General features: G+C 39.3%; 1 protein-coding gene across 1 annotated transcript in view; it reads right to left on the bottom strand.

Moving 5' to 3' along the window:
- The window catches only part of LOC124595480 (tubulin glycylase 3A-like), a 137,185-nt gene that overhangs the window by 6,457 nt on the left and 109,715 nt on the right, over positions 1–21,013 (bottom strand). The window contains exon 9 of the mRNA XM_047134240.1: positions 11,189–11,442. Within this exon, the coding sequence (XP_046990196.1) occupies positions 11,189–11,442 (254 nt within the window). The remainder of the gene's footprint in view (positions 1–11,188; positions 11,443–21,013) is intronic.

The following is a 21,013-nucleotide window of genomic DNA, read 5'->3' as shown; positions in this document are numbered from 1 at the left end:
AATGGTCCAATATCTGGAGCAATATTTTGTGATCAACACAATCAAATGCCTTAGTTAAATCAAAAATATGCCTAGCATTCGAAATCTTTTATTTAACCCGTCCAGTACCTCACAGAGAGAAGAGAATATAGCATTTTCAGTTGTCAAATGACTTCTAAAGATGAACTGTACATTTGAGAGCAAATTGGTGACATAAAATGATCAATTATCCTTACATACACAGCCTTTTCAATAACTTTAGCAAACACTGATGGCATAGAAAGAGGTCTAAAATTATTTACATTATCCCTTTCTCCATTTTTATAAAGCAGGTTTACTATTGAGTACTTTAATCACTCAGGAAACTGACCATACCTAAAGGAAAAACTACAAATATGGCTAAATACAGGGCTAATATGTGCAGTACAGCACTTTAATATTCTGCTAGGCGCCCCATAATAACCATGAGAGTCCTTAGTCTTCAGTGATTTAATTATTGACTCAATCTCCCTCTTGTCTGTATCACAGAGAAGTATTTCAGACATCAATCTTGGAAAGGCATTTGCCAAGAAAGTTATATGATTCCCTATAGAAACTAAATTTTTATTTAATTCACCAGCAATGCTCAGAAAATGATTGTTAAATACTGTACATATATCTGTTTTATCAGTAACAGAAATATTTTTACTGTGAACTGACTTTATATTGTCGACCTTGTGCTGCTGACCAGACGCTTTCTTCACAACTGGCCATATGGTTTTAATTTTATCCTGTGAATTAGCTATTCTATTTGCATACCACATACTCTAATAACATTTTAAGCACCTTACAATACTGTTTGTAATGGGCTACTGTAGCCTGATTGTAACTACATCTAACATTTTGATATAATTGCCACTTTGTTCTATCCAGGAGAAGTTGAGAGTGCAAAATTCTTGGGATTACAGCTTGATAATAAATTCAGTTGGGAGCAACATACTAACAACCTGCTAAAGTGCCTAAACAAGTCTGTGTTTGCAATGCAAATGATGTCAGACATAGGAGATACAAATATAAAAAAAAAACTGGCATATTTTGCTTATTTTCACTCCATTATGTCATATGGTATCATATTTTGGGATAACTCCATAAACACAGAAAAGTTTTTTAGAGTACAGAAGTGTATAATAAGAGTAATGAGTAGTGTAAATCCAAGAACATCATGTTGAAACCTATTCAAAGAATTGGGCATATTAACCACAGCTTCTCAGTATATTTATTCCTGAATGAAGTTTTTTGTAAATAATACATCTCTTGTGATTCTTGAGTTTCTCCTGGCGTATTTGATAATCAAAATATCCACGGGTATGCTGCCGGTCTATAGTGTCCAATGGGCACAATATTTCGGCGATCATACATGTCGCCGTCATCAGGTGAACTGACGGATTGAGCTCCTGTGAACGTGCCGGCACGGAGATCCATACGCTATGGCTGCTCAGAGGGAACTGGGTTCGGTCGCGGCGGCGGCCCTATTTAAATACCCTCTGCCCGCGGCGCGCTCCCTCCGCCGTGCAATTCACCCACCGGAGCCTTGAGTTTATCTCACAGGAATTACTCAAACTACATTTGCAACTGGCTAGTAAGTTCACTTCTTGTTCCTGGGATTGGATTGATGGTGTCACCTGGGTGTCAGCTGATTCCGCCCATAAGAAGGCTACGGGACATCAAACAGCTAAGTTCTCACGGCTCCTTGACAAACCATCTCTGCAGGTTCCATACAAGACTGTCATCAATTTGAGTGGCATGGTGTTGAGTGATGATGCGGTCTCGGTTTTGCAGAAAGGTCTCAACTTCGCTCCCACCCCCAAGTTCACTCCGGTCGCAGAAATTGTTAGTGCTGTTGAACAGGTTGCAGCTCGACTTCCGCCAGAATCAGCCGAGGAAATACGTCATGAAACTTGTCGTGCGTTGACGAAATCCAAGCCGATGAAGTCAAATATCAGCAGTAAAGAGAGGGCGGCCATTCGTGATCTGAGGGAGAGCTCTGAAATTGTTGTCTTACCGGCTGACAAAGGCAATGCTACAGTTGTTGTCTCCCATAAGGACTACACTGATAAGATGCAGAGCCTGCTAAATGACGATTCCTACTGGAAGATCAGCGTTGACCCTACAAAGAAGGTGGAGAACAAGACGAGGGCACTTCTCAAGGACGCAGATTTACCGGAGGGTGACGCTAAGAAATTGTTACCCCAAGGTCCGGTACCGCCTAGACTATATGGACTCCCGAAGGTTCACAAAGAGGGGGTACCATTACACCCCATTGTCAGCAACTTCAGGGCACCTACATATTTGTTGGCCAAATACCTGACGGGAATATTAAGTCCTTATGTGGGTAAATGCCCTCATCACATCCGTAATTCTGTGGATTTTGTTAAATGCCTTGATAGCTTCAGGTTGGATGAGTCAGATATCATGGTGAGTTTTGACGTCGTTTCCTTGTTTACGAGGGTACCCCTGCGAGAGTCACTAGAATTGATTTGTCAAAAGTTTGACGAGAAGACCACTGAACTTTTTAGGCATGTCTTGACTTCCACATATTTTCTTTTTAATGGAGAATACTACGAACAAACGGAGGGAGTCGCCATGGGTAGCCCACTCTCACTGGTGGTAGCGAATTTGTACATGGAGAACTTCGAGGAGGAAGTCCTGTCGTCATCTGTATGGAAACCTACTTGCTTTTTCCGTTACGTGGACGACACATTCGTCATCTGGCCACATGGTATGGATAAACTCCTTGACTTCCTTACACATCTAAACTCGATACACCCCAACATCAAATTCACTATGGAGACTGAAACGGAGGGTAAATTACCTTTCCTTGACGTCTTGGTCAAGAGAAGGGCTGACGGCACCCTAGATCATGGGGTGTATCGGAAGACTATGTACACTGATCTGTATTTGCACGCATACAGCTGCCACCACCCTTCACAGAGGAATGGGGTACTTAAAACTCTAGTACAGAGGGCGCGCACTATCTCTGACGCAGAGTGTCTACCCCAGGAATTGGAACATCTGAGAACTGTATTTCGAAAAAATGGGTACTCAGAGTGCCAGATTCAACGTGCTCTCCGCCCAACCACTGCAGCACAACCTGTTGAGATGGATGAAGTCACGAGGGAGTAGGTAGGCACTGCATTTATTCCATACACAGGCGCACTCTCGGGGAAAATCGCCCGCATTCTGAAGAAACACTGGGTCGGAACTGTGTTTTGTCCTCCAAATAAAACTCGTGCACTGGTGGGGAGCGCCAAAGATGACCTGTGTTTGAGGAAGACCGGCACGTACCAGATTCCGTGTCAATGTGGCAAGTCGTATATTGGTCAGACGATGCGTACCGTCAAGGATCGATGCCGTGAACACCAGAGGCACACTCGACTGATGTATCCGAGCAAGTCGGCGGTCGCTGAACATTGTTTGTCGGAAAATCACACCATGGAGTATGACCGCACGAGGATTCTGGTACAGACGTTGAGATACTGGGACAGCGTTGTTAGAGAGGTCATCGAAATTCGCACCAATGACGACCTCATAAACCATGACTGTGGCTATAATATTAGCAAGGCATGGGAACCAGCGATCGGGTTAATCAAGAGTAAATCGAGCAAACGTATAGTTGTGACGACCACGGCGGACAGAGCCATCACACCGACGTCATCTCAGACGCCGTCGCAATCTGTTCCACCGCGCGACCGTGGCGCGGGGCGCGGACGGCGGAGGGAGCACGCAGCGGGCGGAGGGTATTTAAATCGGCTGCCACGGCGACCGAAACCAGTTCCCTCTGAGCAGCCATAGCGTACAGATCTCCGTGCCGGCACGTTCACAGGAGCTCAGTCCGTCAGTTCACCTGATGATGGCGACATGTATGATCGCCGAAATATTGTGCCCATTGGACACTATAGACCGGCAGCATACCCGTGGATATTTTGAATACATCTCTTTTTCCAACTAACTGCTTAGTACACAGTATCAATACTAGGAATAAGAACAATATACATAAAGATTTAAATCACTTACTCTTGCCCAGAAAGGAGTCCAGTGTTCAGCAACACATATTTTCAATAAGTTACCAGCAACCATTAAGAGTTTAGTTTCAGACAAGGCACAATTTAAATATAATTTAAAAGAATTTTTGGTGGCCAATTCTTTCTGTTCCATCCATGAGTTTCTCAACAAGTGCAGTAGACCATTTTAATGAAAATTTATCATACTTTAATTTTTGACAATACTTGGTTGTAACAGCCAAGTAACTACCTACTGTGTGAATGGTGGATGTATGGAAAGCAGATGTAAGTCTTAAGTCTGTAAAGAGTGGAAGTTTTATTTTAAATCTCGTACATAATCTGACTGTTCTTAACTGAGGATCACTGAAATGAATAATTTACTTTAATTTTTGACAATAGTTGGTTGTAATAGCCAAGAAACTAGTAATTGTCTGAATGATGGATTTAATGAAAGCAGATGTAAGTATTAAACCTGTAAATATTAGAAGTTTAAATTTAATTCATGTACATAATTTTACTGTTTATCAACTGAGGCTCATTAAAATTAATGAAACTCAAATTTTTCTAATTACATTTTTGTAATGTGTTTATCTGACATGTTCCACACCCAGGAGAATTCCCTCTGTTATGGGTCTATGGAATAAATAATTAATCTAATCTAATCTAATCTAACCCACATATCCTTATCCCACTAGTCAGCCACCTGGGCTGCCTATTACTGCTAGTACCACATTTAGAATGTTCTAATAGAAAGCAACTCTCAAAGAGCATGAGAAAATGTGTTAAGGAAAGCATTATATTTATCATCTACATTATCGGCACTATAAACATCTTGCCACTCTTGTTCCTGGACAAGGTTTAAAAAACTCTCTACTGCTGCGGGATCAACTTTCCTACATAGTTTGTAATTAAATGTGGCACTTGTTTGAGTATTAAAGCCTTTTAGTGTTAAAATTTGTGCAGCATGCCCATCTAGTAATGAAGAATGAATAAAAATATTGTCTATGGCTGTGCTACTGTTCCCCTGCACCCTCTTTGGAAAAAACACTGTCTGCATCAGATCATATGAATGTATGAAATCTGCCAACATCCTTTCTCTCGCACCATCAGATGCAAAATTTAGATTGAAGTCACCATATATAACTAATTTCTGGCACTTCCTACAAAAAGTGAGTCAAGAACCCTCTCAGGCTTGAAGAGAATTGCTCTGAAGTTAGAGTTAGGAGGCCGGCCGAAGTGGCCGAGCGGTTAAAGGCTGCTACAGTCTGGAACCGCACGACCGCTACGGTCGCAAGTTCAAATCCTGCCTCGGGCATGGATGTGTGTGATGTCCTTAGGTCAGTTAGGTTTAAGTAGTTCTAAGTTCTAGGGGACTTATGACCACAGCAGTTGACTCCCATAGTGCTCAGAGCCATTTGAACCATTTTTAGAGTTAGGAGACCTATAAACAACAACAATTAGAAGTTTAGTTTCACTAAATTCAACTTACACTGCACAACATTAAAATATCTGTTCAGTGCAGTACCAAAGATACGTCTATGGACTCAAACAGAATACTGTATTTTACTTACACAGCCACTCCCCCACCCTGCAAGGAACTCCTTGTGGCTCTGTGTATATTTGATTGTGTGCTCAGACTTTGTATGAAAGCTAAGAAATTTATCTTCCATTCTATGTGCCTGTCCCCTGCTTTGTGGCTCTTCTGTTTCATGTGTAGTGGTCTATGATTATACATAAAGAGTTGTACAAAAAATTTAAGAAAATGTAGCAGACAAGTATATCAAGGTAAAACAAACATGGGTAACAGCTATCTGGAGAATAAAGTTTTACTGGTTTCTTTTAAAACTTGAAATTTTAATTTCAGCACCTTGAAAAAAAAAAAAAATAAATAAATAAATAAATAAAAAAAATCAGGCATTAAATGTTTGTAGTCCATGTTGTTGTTGTCTTCAGTCTGAAGACCGATTTGTTATGGCTCTTCATGCTAGTCTATACTGTGCAAGCTTCATCATCTCTGAGTAACTACTGCAACCTACATTCATTTGAACCTGCTTACTGTATTCATGCCTAGGTCTCCCTCTACAATTTCTACCCAGCTCACACTTCCCTCCACTACTACATTGACTATTCTTTGGATGCCTCAGGAGGTCTCCTATCAAACAGTCCCTTCTCTTAGTCAAGCTTTTTTTCTTTCATTTTTCCTCAATTTCTCTCAGTATCTCCTCCTCAATTATTTGATCCACCCATCTAATTTTCAGGATTCTTCAGTAACACCACATTTCAGAAGCTTTTATTCTCTTGTTTGGATCCTTATCAGTCACATTGCACTTCCATACGAGGCTACACTCGGATATACCTCCAGAAAAGACTTCCTAACACTTAATTTTCATTAAATGTTAATAAACTTCTCTTTTTGAGACACACTTCACTTTTCTTACTACTGCTAGTCTGCATTTTGTATCCTTTCTACTTCAGCCATTATCAGTTGTTTTGCTCTCCAAGTAGCAAAACTCATCACCTAATCATAATGTCTAATTTCCTGATTTAATTCACTCAGCACTGCCAGATTTGACTACATTCTATTACCCTTGTTCTCGATTCACAGCTGGGTTGAGGAGTTTATCTGCTCAGGGACTGGGTGTCGTGCTGTTCATAGCACCATTTCATCATCACTGACGCGCATCCACAGATGGGGTCCCCCTACCAAAAAAATGCCTTACAGTTATTTAATTTAATTTAACTTTGGTTGGTGATCATCTCATAACCATTTTTTCATACACTATCTGTTCCATTCAATTGCTCTCCCAAGGCCTTCCCCATCCTGGCAAGAATTACAGTGTTATCAGCAAAGCTCAGATTTGTGTTTTTTCTATGCGAACTTTAATTCCTTTTCCAAATTACTCCTCAGTTTCTTTTATTGCTTGCTCATGGTACGGAAAACATGAGAGATAGTTTACAACCCTCTCACTCTTTTCTCAATTACTGCTTGCCTTTCATGTCCTTTGACTCTTACAACTGTAGTCTGGTTTCTGTACAACTTGTATATAACCTTCTGCTCCCTGTATTTTATCCATGTTACCTTCAAGATTTCAAAGACTGTAGTCCAGTCAGCTTTGTCTAAATGTTTCCCTAAATCAACAAATGTAGGTTACTCTTTCTCCAACGTATCATCTACGATAAGACGTAATGTCAGTGTTGCCACATATATTCCTACATTTCTTTGGAATCCAAACTGATCTTCGTTGGGATTTCTACCAATTTTTTTCCTTCTTCTGTAAATTTTGGAATCATAACTTATTTTCCTGATGATCTGACAGTATTCCATCTGTCAGCATCTTTGTAATTATTACATTCTTTCTTGAAGTCTGATGGTATTTTCTCTGTCTCATACATCTTGCCTACTACGTCAAATAATTTTGTCATAGCTGGTTCTCTTAAAGATCACAGTTATTCTGAGAGAATGTCATATATTCCAGGGGCCTTGTTATGATTTAGGTCTTTCAGTGCTCTGTCAAATTCTTCTTATATTATCATATCTCCTATCCCATCTTCTCCTTCTTCCTCTCCTATTTCTATGTCCTCAAGTTTGTTCCACTGTAAAGACTCTATATAAATTCCTTTCACTTTTCTGCTTTTGTTTCTTTGCCCAGCAATGGTTTGCCATTTGAGATCTTGATATTCATGCAGCCACTGCTATCTCCAGAGACCTCTTCAGTTTCCCATAGGCAGATCTTATCTTTCTCCCAGCTTTGCATGTTCCTCCAGCCTTGCAGCTGTCTCTAACCATTCCTGTGTAGCCAATTTGCATTTCCTGTCAATGTCATGTTTCAGAAGTCTGTATTTCCTTCAACCTTCCTTTTTTTACATTTGCTCCTTCCATTAATTAAATTTAACATCTCCTGTGTTATTCAAGGGTCTCTACAATGCCTTGTCTTTTTACGTACATGATCCTCTGCTGTCTTCAGTATTTCATTTCTCAAAGCTGCCCATTCACCTTCTACCATTTTCCTTTGCCAGTCCAATGTTGCCTAATGCTCCCTCTGAAGCTCCCCCCCCCCCCCCCCCAAAAAAAAAAAAAAAAAAAAAAAAAAAAAAAAAAAAAAAAAAAAAAAAAAAAAAAAAAAATCCCAATACAAAAAAGTCACTTAATATACATACTAACTTTCTAAAACATAATGGATGCTCTGTATTTAAAGCATTTTTAACAGAAGCTGAAGTGGTGATTACCTTAAAGGGTTAACAGCTGTGGCAGCACAAATACACAAAACATTATAAACTGATTTGAACATGAAGCCATTCTATACAATAGTACCAGGTGGTTATAATTAAACTTTCCCTATTTAACATGTTATAATTGTGGAAATACTGACCCTATGACTTATCTTAGAAGCTAGATTAAGGAAAGGCAAACCTACGTTTCTAGCATTTGTAGACTTAGAGAAAGCTTTTGACAATGTTGACTGGAATACTCTCTTTCAAATTCTGAAAGTGGCACAGGGAAAATACAGGGAATGAAAGGCTATTTACAATTTGTACAGAAAGCAGATGGCAGCTATAAGAGTCGAGGGACATGAAAGGGAAGCAGTGGTTGGGAAGGGAGTGAGACAGGATTGTAGCCTCTCCCCGATGTTATTCAATCTGTATATTGAGCAAGCAGTAAAGGAAACAAAAGAAAAATTTGGAATAGGTATTAAAATCCACGGAGAAGAAATAAAAACTTTGAGGTTTGCCGATGACATTGTAATTCTGTCAGAGACAGCAAAGGACTTGGAAGAGCAGTTGAACTGAATGGATAGTGTCTTGAAAGGAGGATATAAGATGAACATCAACAAAAGCAAAATGAGGATAATGGAATGTAGTCGAATTAAGTCGGGTGACGCTGAAATGAGACACTTAAAGTAGTAAAGGAGTTTTGCTATTTGGGGAGCAAAATAACTGATGATGGTCGAAGTAGAGAGGATATAAAATGTAGACTGGCAATGGCAAGGAAAGCATTTCTGAAGAAGAGAAATTTGTTAACATCGAGTACAGAATTAAGTGTCAGGAAGTCATTTCTGAAAGTATTTGTATGGAGTGTAGCCATGTATGGAAGTGAAACATGGATGATAAATAGTTTGGACAAGAAGAGAATAGAAGCTTTCGAAATGTGGTGCTACAGAAGAATGCTGAAGATTAGATGGGTAGATCACATAACGAATGAGGAGGTATTAAATAGAATTGGGCAGAAGAGGAATTTGTGGCACAACTTGACAAGAAGAAGGGACCGGTTGGTAGGACATGTTCTGAGGCATCAAGGGATCACAAATTTAGCATTGGAGGGCAGCGTGGAGGGTAAGCATAGTAGAGGGAGACCAAGAGATGAATACACTAAGCAGATTCAGAAGGATGTAGGTTGCAGTAAGTGCTGGGAGATGAAGAAGCTTGCATAGGATAGAGTAGCATGGAGAGCTGCATCAAACCAGTCTCAGGACTGAAGACCACAACAACAACAACAGCAGTTGTGGAAACTAATTACTGTACGAGTACCATACTTGGTAGCATTAATGTCCAGAGTATGGGGTGCACGATTTCCATGTCATAGCACCACTGTCCAGTTCCAACTATGGCCACCACCAGGTGCTGTGATCAGTCATCGTGATTCATAGTTTTGCACAATTGACCAAATGCTGTGCACGTGTTGACGTGTCAATATGAGCTGGGACAAAAGGAGCAGGGCATTATTGGTGAAGCTCTATTATCAAAACAACAGTAATGCTGCAGCTGCACTTTGAGAATATTGCCGGCTGAAAGGACTATAGAGGGTCCTCTTTCTCCATTTGCTGTGCGGAGCATGATGAAAATTTTTGAATCAATTGGGGAACTGGGCATCACTCCAGGTAGATGCTGATGACCGCTTGCACCACAGGTGGTTGATGAAATCACTGTTGCTACAGCAGATAATACTGCAAGCAATTCCCAAGTGTTAGGCAGCACGCGTGCTGTGTCATGAAAGTTGAACATCCCGTGATCCACTGTACGGAAGGTGCTTCGAACCATTCTCAAATGGTATCCTTACAAGATCCTTATTGTACAGCAGCTTGCCACACAGGATGCACAATGATGCATTGATTTCGCTCTCTCTTTCTCGCAAGCATTGAAGTTAATGAGGGCTGGCCCTGAGCTATCCTATGGACAGACAGAGCTCATTTTTCTCTGATGGGTGAGGTGAACACATAGAACTGCTGAGTGTGGGGATCTTCACCTCCAGTCACTGTGCATGAAATTCCTATGTATGGTGAATGTGTCACCATATGGTGTGACTTTGTGTCTACATTCATCATTGGCCCGTTCTTGCTGGAACAGGTTGGCACTCAAGGACCAAAGATGTGTAGTGTGACTGGACAGTATTACTATGAAATGCATTGCCAACATGTCATACCTGCCCTACAGGAGAGAGACACATTGAACTCAACAGTTTTCATGCAAGATGGGGCCCCACCGGACATCACTCATGAAGTCACCTGCTCCTTCAAAACTCATTTGGAAATGACTGAATTATCAGCCAATTATTTCCAAATGCTTGGCTGGCACAATCACCTGATCTCACTCTCTGTGATTACTGATTGTGGGTATACCTGAAGGACAGGGTTTACCAGAGGAACATTCACACATGTGCTGATCTGAAGTGCAGCATATCAGGAGAGGTAGCCAGCATATGTACAGGCTTCGTTCTGCTGTGCAGAATGCAATCCTGTGCTTTAAGACTATTCCGGACTCAGATGGGTGCCATATTGAGCCCCTTTTGTAGCAGTAATGGTATCGCTATATAGTAGTACGATATACTGTAGCAGCAATTAAAAAGTGTTTCAGTTGAAATGATTACATGTTATTTCTCTTCCTCATATCATTGACATTAATGCTACGAAGTTTGGTACTCATATAGTAATTAGTTTCTGTGTTACAATATGTTAAGTAGGGAAAGTTTGATTATAACCACCTGGTATTACTCCACATCCTTCCTGCAGATATTGTGTGGATAAAAATAAATGACTATCTTCTTAATGTATTTGAAATTACAGAAATCAACACCTCTAATCTATTTTGATGTGCAGTTCAAACAACATTAAGATGATTTTATGTTATACTGGATTAATCAGTAACAGAAACAATGGTAGTCAAATTATGCTTACCTTTAATTACATCTTCCAAACATTGTGAACACATTCTAGCAGTAACACTTGTTGTAGGTGCCATGCATGGGCACGAATTTATCTCTATTAACCATGGACAGAAATCTTCTGTTACCATGAAATCAGCTCCAAATAGCTCAAATGAATTTCTTCTTTTATCCATGTGATCTTGAGAAGCAAGTAGTGTGCCAATGATACTGGCCCTCATGCCAGGATAGATACATTTTTCCCATCTGTCTGCATGACCTATTGTCCTGCAAAACAATATAGGTATTACACCCTGATGATGTTTTGATACCACATATATTTGTAAAAAGATCTTCATTTGATCAACTCATTATAGAAATGTGGTACAGTCATAAAAAACATTATGAAAATTTACTTTGGTAAAGAATGTATCCATTTTTTATGAGCTTTGATAGTTTGCCAGTATTACCAATAGCAACAAATCATATGATAAAGCTGACATCTATTCAAATTTACTTCAGTAATATTGTGGCACATAATTCTAGTCACAGTGGAGAATGATAGTATAATAAAGAACGGAAAGTAATGAAGGAACTTGCTCTCTCTCTCTCTCTCTCTCTCTCTCTCTTTCTCTCTCTCTCTCTCTCTCTCTCTCTCTCTCTCTCTCTCTCTCTCTCTCTCTCTCTTTGCTTTACATAGAGAAATGTGGAAATAACACGGTAGCAATGCCATTATAGTAAAATTATTGCAAATATGATGACACTATAGTGGAAATTTTAGAAAGAACAGACTAAACTGTAGGTGATGACAATACAGACTTTTGAGTACCATAAATTTGAGATACAAGACGAGCAACTCTTTACTAGCTGATAAATAAAAAGTAATTTGAACAACTATGACTGGTACACAACTATATAAGCAAAGTTGAATGTTTTTTCATGGATTTTTGAAAAGTTCATCTGGAGAATGACAGGAAACAGGAAAAATGGATAAGATGAAAAAATGCTGAAGTGAATGAAAAGTTGCCCCAAACTCTATTGGACATATGTAATAATTTTACCACTTCCTTGCTAACTGTATTTGGTTTTGGTGTCAAGGTGATCATAAAAGAGATTGTAAGCACATTTCTAAATGAGAAAATCAGCATGAGAAGAAATATTATGTGGTCACTGAGATAGACATCCTCAATGCAATATTATAACACTAGTAAACATTTCAAAAACCAAGCAAAGAGAATAACATAAACCTTAATATACAGCCATTTATTTCACAGGCTGAAACTAATACAAAACAGACTTCTTCTTATTGTTGTTATTATTTCCCAGTTTAGGCTGGCACAGCACATTCCAATTTCATGAGTTGCTTCTCAGTATTTCCACAAATTTTGTTTCTGTAGGTTTATGATGTACTATTTAGTTTATAAAATCAGCACTACAGCAACACTGAATGGATAACATTGCACTGTACTTTTTTCTTCCTCTGCCATGCTTTTTCTTTTCTTATGGAGTCATTTTTTTTATTTCATTTGTTCCACTGTCATTTTTTACCATCTGAGGAACTTTATTTAAAATATTTGTAATTCTTTAATAATGTAGGAAAATATAGAGTGCTACTTAGCATAAAGCAGACACATTAAATTGCAGACAGGCACAATTAAAACACACTTACACAAAGCTTTTGGCCACAGCCTTTGTCAGCGAAAGAGAAACAGAGAAACACACACCACTCATACACACAAGGAAGCACCCATCACACACACTTGACTGCCAACTCTGGCAGCTCAGGCCAAAATGCAACTATAATGTGGATTGGCAGCAGCAGTCTGTTGAGGGCACAGAAGTGGAAGAGATAGTAATGTAGGGAAGGGGGGGGGGGGGGGGGGCAGAGGAATGCTGTCTGGCACGTGCAGGGACTAGAATGCCAACAGGTGCCGTGTCTCCCAGCCACTCTGCTTGCCACCCTGTGCCAACACACCTGTTCACCTTTCCTTGCTCCTCTTCTTTTCGCTCCCTTTTTCCCCACCTCCCTGCCCCACAGGGCCACAGGGGCAGGGAGGTGGGGGAAAAAGAAGTAAAAAGGAGAGGAGCAGGGAAAAATTGATGGGTGTATTATCACAGGGCAGGAAACAAAGAGGCTGGAATATGAGAATGGGGAGGAGATGATATGACTGCAGCATATCTTCTAGTAGGTGTCAGTCTTGTCATCTTTGTATTCTTCATAGGTCCTATTACATCCACCATACTGGAAATGTGAAACTTGCTCCAATGTTATGCCATTGATGATGCTCCTTGAGTGAACTGGGTTGGTTCATAAAAACATCATTACTACTGTTTTAAGTGGCTGAATGTTTACATTGTAATCAGCGTTTAGCTAGTTTGGGTGCTGTCATTTCCAGTTATCCTGTTTTCCTGACTCATTAATTTATCAAGAAACTGGCAATGACAAAAGTATATAACTTCAACTTTCTGAGACTTATAATGCTTGCCTTAGTTACTTCTATTATGGAACATCCAAAGATATTATTAAAAAATACTTTAATGTGAGCACTAGATTTACACATTGCTAAATATGGGCCCAAGACAGTATGGCATGCAAATCAAAGGTGAAACATTATATTTTAACTGTTAATAGGTACAGTAAGCTATACACCAATAATTTAAAAAAAGCATATATTACTGATTTAGTATCAGTATTTGAATTAGTATTAGTGCAGTGGTGTTGAAAACAGCTGAAATCATTAATGCTGAACAAAGCTCCTGGGTCCAATAGAATCCCTGTCAGATTATAAATGAATTTGTGGCTGAGCTATCCTCTCTTCTAACTGTAAGCTATCCCTTGAACAAAAAACCATGTCCAGTTCTTGGAAAATCCATCTGCGAGAAGTGTAGCAGAAGTGATCCACAAAACTAATGTCCAATATTCTTGACATCCATTTGTTGTAGAACCTTAGAATATATTCCGAGCTCATCCATACTGAGGTATCTTGAACAGAATGACCTCAATGCCAACCAGCATGAATTCTGAAAACATCGATCACTTGAAATCCAACTCGCACTTTTCTCATATGACATACTGAAAGCTTTGGATAAAGGCAATCAGATAGATGCTGTATTTCTTGATTTCCAAAAAGCATTTCACTCAGTACCACACCTAAGCTTATAGTCAAAAGTACAATCATATGGGATATCAAGTGAAATTTGTGACTGGACTGAGGACTTCTTGGTAGGATGGACGCAACATATTATCATGGATGGAGAGTCACCGTCAGATGTAGAAGTAACTTTGGGTGTCCTCCAGGAAAGCGTGTTGGGATCCTTGTGTTCATGTTGTATATTAATGACCTTTCAGACAATGTTAATAGTAAAATCAGGCTTTTTGTGGATGATGCAGTTATATATAATGATATACTGTTTGAAAGAAGGTGCATAAATATTCAGTCAGATATTGATAAGCTTTCAAAGTGGTGCAGAGATTGGCAATTTGCTTTAAATGTTCAGAAATGTAAAATTTTGCCCTTCACAAAATGAAAAGAATGTAGCATCCTATGCCTATAATATCAATGAGTCACTGTTAGAATTAGCCAACTCATACAAATATCTGAGTGTAGCACTATGTTAGGGATGTGAAATGGAACGATTACATGGGTAAAGCAGGTGGTAGACTTCAGTGAAGTGCAATCAATCTACAAAGGAGACTGCTTACAAATCACCATGCAACCATTTTTATAACACTGCTCAAGTGTGTGGAGCCTGTAACATATAGGACTAAAATGGTATTGAACGTATACAGAGAAGGGCAGCATGACTTATCACATGTTTGTTTTATCCATGGGAGGGTGTCACAGATATACTGAAGGAACTGACCTGAAAGACTCATGAAGACAGATGTAAACCATCCCGAGAGACTATTAACAAGGTTTCAAGAACCGGCTTTAAATGACTACTCGAGGAATATACTACAGCCCCCTACGTAGTGCTCACAAAGAGATCATGAAAATAAGATTAGAAAAATTACTGCATGCATTCAAACAATCATTCTTCCCACACTCCATATGTGAATGGAACAGGAAGGAATCTAATAACTGGTACAATGGGTTGCACCCTCTGCTGTGCACCTCACTGAGGTTTGCAGAGTATAGATGTGGATGTAGAATTATAAGAATTTGGCATATACATTCATCAAATTTCTATTAATAATCAAGGATGCCATGCGAGAATTGCAATATTCAGTACAATGGCATTATGTACTCCAACTTCAAAACAGTCATCTCATAATCTGTAATTACTGTTGTTGTTGCTACCATCTGAATTATGAATAAAAACTGTTATTTCATGGGCAGTATCAAATACAACTAAATCATTCATTGATGAATTTACAAAATTTATTTGGTTGGGATAATAAAGAGCACCACACAGAAGTTTTCAAGTTATATTGATCAATAAATTATTACAGTCATGAAAATGAGTATCTGCCCACTGTGGCATTGCTGTGAAACATATTTACTCTACAAGGTTTGTATTGTCTATTAATTTCTTCATGCATGCAAAGACAACAGCATGGTCAGAAGTCTGAAGATGTATTAACCACAGTTACTTGGTATGTGCTTCTAATACATAATAGTCAAATATTTTTTTTATAAACTCTCATATGTCACAGGTTCTGAAACAGTGCTTGGAATTCTTATGAAAAACCTTGCAAGTCTTCTCCACATCCCTTCCAGATATGCTCTGAGAGTTTTGCACAAAATTAGATCTAATCCACAGAAGACAGAAAATTTTTTTGTGAGAAGCAACTGTGTAGGTACTGGCAGAAGTAAAGCTGTGAGGATGGGGCATGAGTCATGCTTGGGCAGCTCAGTTGGTAGAGCACTTGCCCGCGAAAGGCAAAGGTCCCGAGTTTGAGTCTTGGTCTGGCACACAGTTTTAATCTGCCAGGAAGTTTCATATCAGTACACAGTTCGCTGCAGAGTGGAAGTCTCATTCTGGAAACTGTGTAGTGCTTCGAGAATTTTAGGATAAATTCTAGAAACACTTGGTTCTCCACTGTCTCGAGCACCTGATATTTTAATGATGAGGGTGAGAGAGCCTTTTTACTGCACCACACATATTTGTGTGTGTAGGAAGGACAGCTGTCATGGGAAGCCAGGAGCTGCACCAGACGAGCGACCCCAACAAGTGGTTAGAGTGGCCCCGACAAATGGTTACCTTGGAATTTATATAAAAAAGTCAAATAGTGTTTGTACAATGCTCTGTGGTTTGTGGTGTCATGAGGATTGTTACAGAGAAAGATGAAGCATGTATTGTATAGAGACTCTTACTTCATGTCTTGGCTCTGCATGAGGCAGAATGTATGTAATTGGATGAGTGTTTAGTTGGTTCTGACATTTATCTTGGAACCAGTTGGCTTACTGTAGTTTGTTCAGAATAATTGTTACATTAGGATGAGAGTTGAAAATAAATTGCTGTTGAACTGACAAGATTCTATGAGTACATGATTTATTTAAAGAATAGAGAGTTGGTTAATATTATTCCCTTTAACCTGATATAGTCTACAGAATAAATTAAACGGTGAGAGCGATGTAGCTGATGACCCAAAGAAGAGGATCGGCTGCACACACAATGTATGAGTCAACTGGAAGAGACATGTGAGTCATGCAACCCAACACAGCACTGTCTCTGGTTGTCCAAGAAAGCATTAGAATATGGCAACCATGACACGACTCAAAGAAGAAGGGAAATTGTAAGCCAAAAACAGGAAGGAGATATTTGAGTTGCCATAGCAACCAGGTCTAACAAGACTGAGAAACTGTTTCAAGTAATTGTGTTGTGTCTACTGAACCAAAGGAAGAATGCAACACAATATATGACGGAATAAGGTAATAATGTCAAAAGAATGGAGGGAAGATCTCTAGTTTTCAATTAAGAAGATTAGGGTGTGGGGAGGAAGCAATTCTCACACACACAGTAACCAACTGACATCGACGCAGTAACCAGGCAATGATGCTGACACAGTAACCTGCCACCGTTGCTGACTGCAACGGCTGCCGTTCACCGTTGCTGACTTCGCGGTCACTCACCGATGCCGTAACCAACATTCAATGCTGCCGGCACCTGCGCTGTTCACCAGCGCTGATTCAATGCAGCCTAGAATTCTATGCCAGGTAAGCATTAAATAAATACTTTATTACTCTAGTAAAGAGTGTTACAAAATACTGTTGGGTGAACTTTTACTGTGTAATTGGTATAATTGAAATTAGTATTAGATTCTCACAAGGGCAAAAGTCTATAGAAGCATGGACAGTATACAACCAGTTGGAGAGACATCAGAACCAGCCATGGCTATGAAAATTGTAAAGAAGGACCTGAGTTGTCTGAATTAGTAAATTTAATTAAAGCGCAGAGTGAAGCTCTAACTAGATTAGATGCTAAGTTAGAAGCACAGAGTGCTACTTTAAGTGAAAAGTTAGAAGCACAGAGTGTAACTTCAACTGCTCAAATTGCCTCTCTGAGAAATGAAATAAGTACTACTTTAAGTGAAAATTTAGAAGCACAGGGTGAAGCTTTAGATTCTAAGTTTGATGTATTAAATGAGAAAGTGGAGAAGTTATGATTAGATTTAAAGAATGAATTAAGTAATTCCTTAACTGTGCAGATGAATCAAATGTTTACTGACCTGAGCCAAAAGCAGGATGACCAGTTTCAGAAGTTGACTCAGGAATTAGAATTTGACATTGAAGACAAGTGTAACAATATAGAGTCTGAATTTAGTGAAAAATTTGGATCATTTCTGAGTGTGTGTATTGTTACATTTGACATGGTAAAACAAAGGCTGCATACTTCAAGAGATAGGATGGAAAAACAGGATAAGCTGATCCCTATTGTCCAATTGCAAATTGCAGGCGTCAACACTCGGGTTGATGATATGGAAAGAAATTTTAAGGAAAAATAGCAACTTCAGACACTATAAATATAGTGGTCTGGAGGAACAGGTAGAGGAGATAATAGATACAAAAGTTGCCATGAAAGTAAACTCTGACAACATGTCTACAAAGCTATCCTATGAGCTTGATGACACTAAGAGAAATGTTGATGACTCATGGAAAGAATTCAAACTTGTCCAGGACAGATTAGAACATAGAATAACTTTACTTATTGTCATGCTTTCTAGTAAAATGGTAATTGTTTTGCTGTGGGGAGACTTTCACATAAAATTTAACGAGAAGTATTAATCCATAAGCAATCGACTGAGGTTAATGTCAGATCCATGGGATCCAGGCAGAGTCATATCTGTTCCCTAGGGACATTAACATTCTGTGTTAATGGGCAGAGTAACGACTGTTGGTTCCTGAGTTGTTTGCAGTGTTACTCCCAGATTAGTTTTCCTACACCGAATTCCCTTCACATCTTTGATGGGAGGGTTTGTATTAATCTTGATAGGGGTGGATAGTGTAACTAAAGACATGACTAAAACTACACACACATCTCACCTTTCAGATGACAAAGTGTGACCGATTCTTCACCATTTGCCATTCCATAGGTGTTGCTAAGATTTTTCATCGGGGGTGTCAAAGGTGAAGGTGAGAATGTCAGTTCTGCAGGAGACGTTTAACACCATACCTGCTCCAGCTTGTCACTCAAGTACTGGTGAAGTAGGGATCCTGGGGAAGGGGGGTGGGAAGGGTTTTCCTGTCTTTGGGGCTTTCTTCTTTTTCTCCTTCGATCTTAGCAACCATCTCTATTTTTTCCTTTCTGACTTCTCATCAGAGTACCAGTCTACCTTTCCCTCTTTCCATATGCATATACTTCTGTCGCTGAAGTCCTTCTCATTCTTCATGGTTTCCTATAACCTTCAACTTATGTCAAATAAGTAGGCCAAAGAATCAGGCTGCACGAACACACAAGATTACACTTAGACACAAACATGAAATTTACGGGTTAGAAACCTAAAGCAATGTCTGAACCACCAAGGGATGGAGGGGAATAAAGACATTTGTTCATCTGGGTAGATGCACACATTGTATGGTTGATATATGACAGTTCTGCATCATTCCTTTTTTTCTTTTCTTTTGTTGCTTTTTATATGTTTATACATAGGTATAAGAACAGAGACAGTTCTATATAGTACAAGGAAGTGTGAGAAATGAAGAACTAATGAGCATAAGCCAGGGAGGAACTAATGGTGATAATTATTTAGGAATATCAGTTAAATATTTGTTCTGATGATTTGTAGGATAGTGGGACAAGTCTAGAATAAACAAAGGTATTATATAGTGAATTATACATAAATATGAGGTCTACTGAAAGTGTAGAAGTTGAAAAGTAGTGGAGGACTCTAGAGGATCAAATAAGGAACCAAGAAGTAAGAGAGAAGTGTGAAGTAGAATTGAATTTTGCCAGGTAATATTTAGCGACAGTATACACAAAGATGTATACTAGGGCAATGAACCATGGGGCCTACTCACAAAGGATAAGGGGGGGGGGGGGTGCACCCAGCTTTTATTGAATGAAGAAAAGGGCAGATAGGCAGAACCAAGAGAGGCTGAAGTGTACTGTGTGGGCAGGGGCACAAAGAAGGAGATTGACCTATACCATAGAATATCGGAATAAGAAAGGGGCGTACCTACCAAAGCGGAAGGAGGTAGTGCATCCATAGGAGCAACCTGGAGGTAAAGCATAGGTACTGTGCCTAAAGGGAAGGACAGTATCATCACAGAAGTCACACAATTTTATAGAGATTATTCTGGTAAGGTTGGATTCTTTACATCGACAGCGTTGTTAGGAGTTATGAGTGTCGGAAAGAACACATTCATTTTTTTCTCCAGAGTTTCCTCCAGACGACAAGTTACTGTAGGAAATGAGACTCTTAAACACTAAAGAAAAGATAGTTTGGAGAATTATACTAAAGGAGGAGTGATTAAAAGTCTATACCACCTGGAGTTTGTGATTGGGAATCAAAAATGTTGTCCGCCCGATTCCTAGATTTAAAAGTACTTACTCCAACATCGGGTTAAATGCTCAGATAATTATTGGCAAAATGAACAAAAACAAAAAAGGGAAATCTAGGTGTAAGTACACAAGGACTAAAAGATATATATTGCATAGTGATTGCAATATAAATTAGTGTTGTGATAGATATTAAGGTACATGATGAATATCTGTAAAATATTGCATGTTCGAGCTAAGGGGAGGCATATGTAGTGCTGCAAGAATTTTGTGGTAAATTCTAGAAACACTTGGTTCTCCACCATCTTGAACACCCGATATTTTAATGACAAGGGTGAGAGAGCATTTTTACTGCACACACATTTCTGTGTGTGTAGGAAGGACAGCTGTCACGAGAAGCCAGGAGCTGCAGCAGATGAGCAGCCCCAACAAGTGGTTAGAGTGGCCCCGACAAGGGGTTACCAGCAGTGCCTTGGAATTTATATCAAAAAGTCAAAGAGTGTTTTTATAATGCTCCATGGTCTGTGGTGTCATGAGGATTGTTACAGAGAAAGATGAAGCGTGTATTGTATAGAGACTCTTACTTCATGTCTTGGCTCTGCATGAGGCAGAACATATGTAATTGTATGAGTGTTTAGTCGATTCTGACATTTATCTTGGAACCAGTTGGCTTGCTAGAGTTTGTAAAGAATAATTGTTACTTTGAGATGAGAGTTGAAAATATATTGTTGTTGAACTGACAAGATTCTACGAGTACACGATTTATTTAAAGAATAGAGAGTTGGTTAATATTATTCCCTTTAACCTGATACAGTCTACGGAATAAATTAAACGGTGAGAGCAATGTAGCTGATGACCCAAAGAAGAGGATCGGCTGCATGCACAACGTATGAGTCAACTGGAAGAGACATATGAG

This window comes from Schistocerca americana, chromosome 2 (genome assembly GCF_021461395.2).
Source record: "Schistocerca americana isolate TAMUIC-IGC-003095 chromosome 2, iqSchAmer2.1, whole genome shotgun sequence".
Lineage (NCBI taxonomy): Eukaryota > Metazoa > Arthropoda > Insecta > Orthoptera > Acrididae > Schistocerca > Schistocerca americana.
This window is presented reverse-complemented; position numbering and strand designations above follow the sequence as displayed.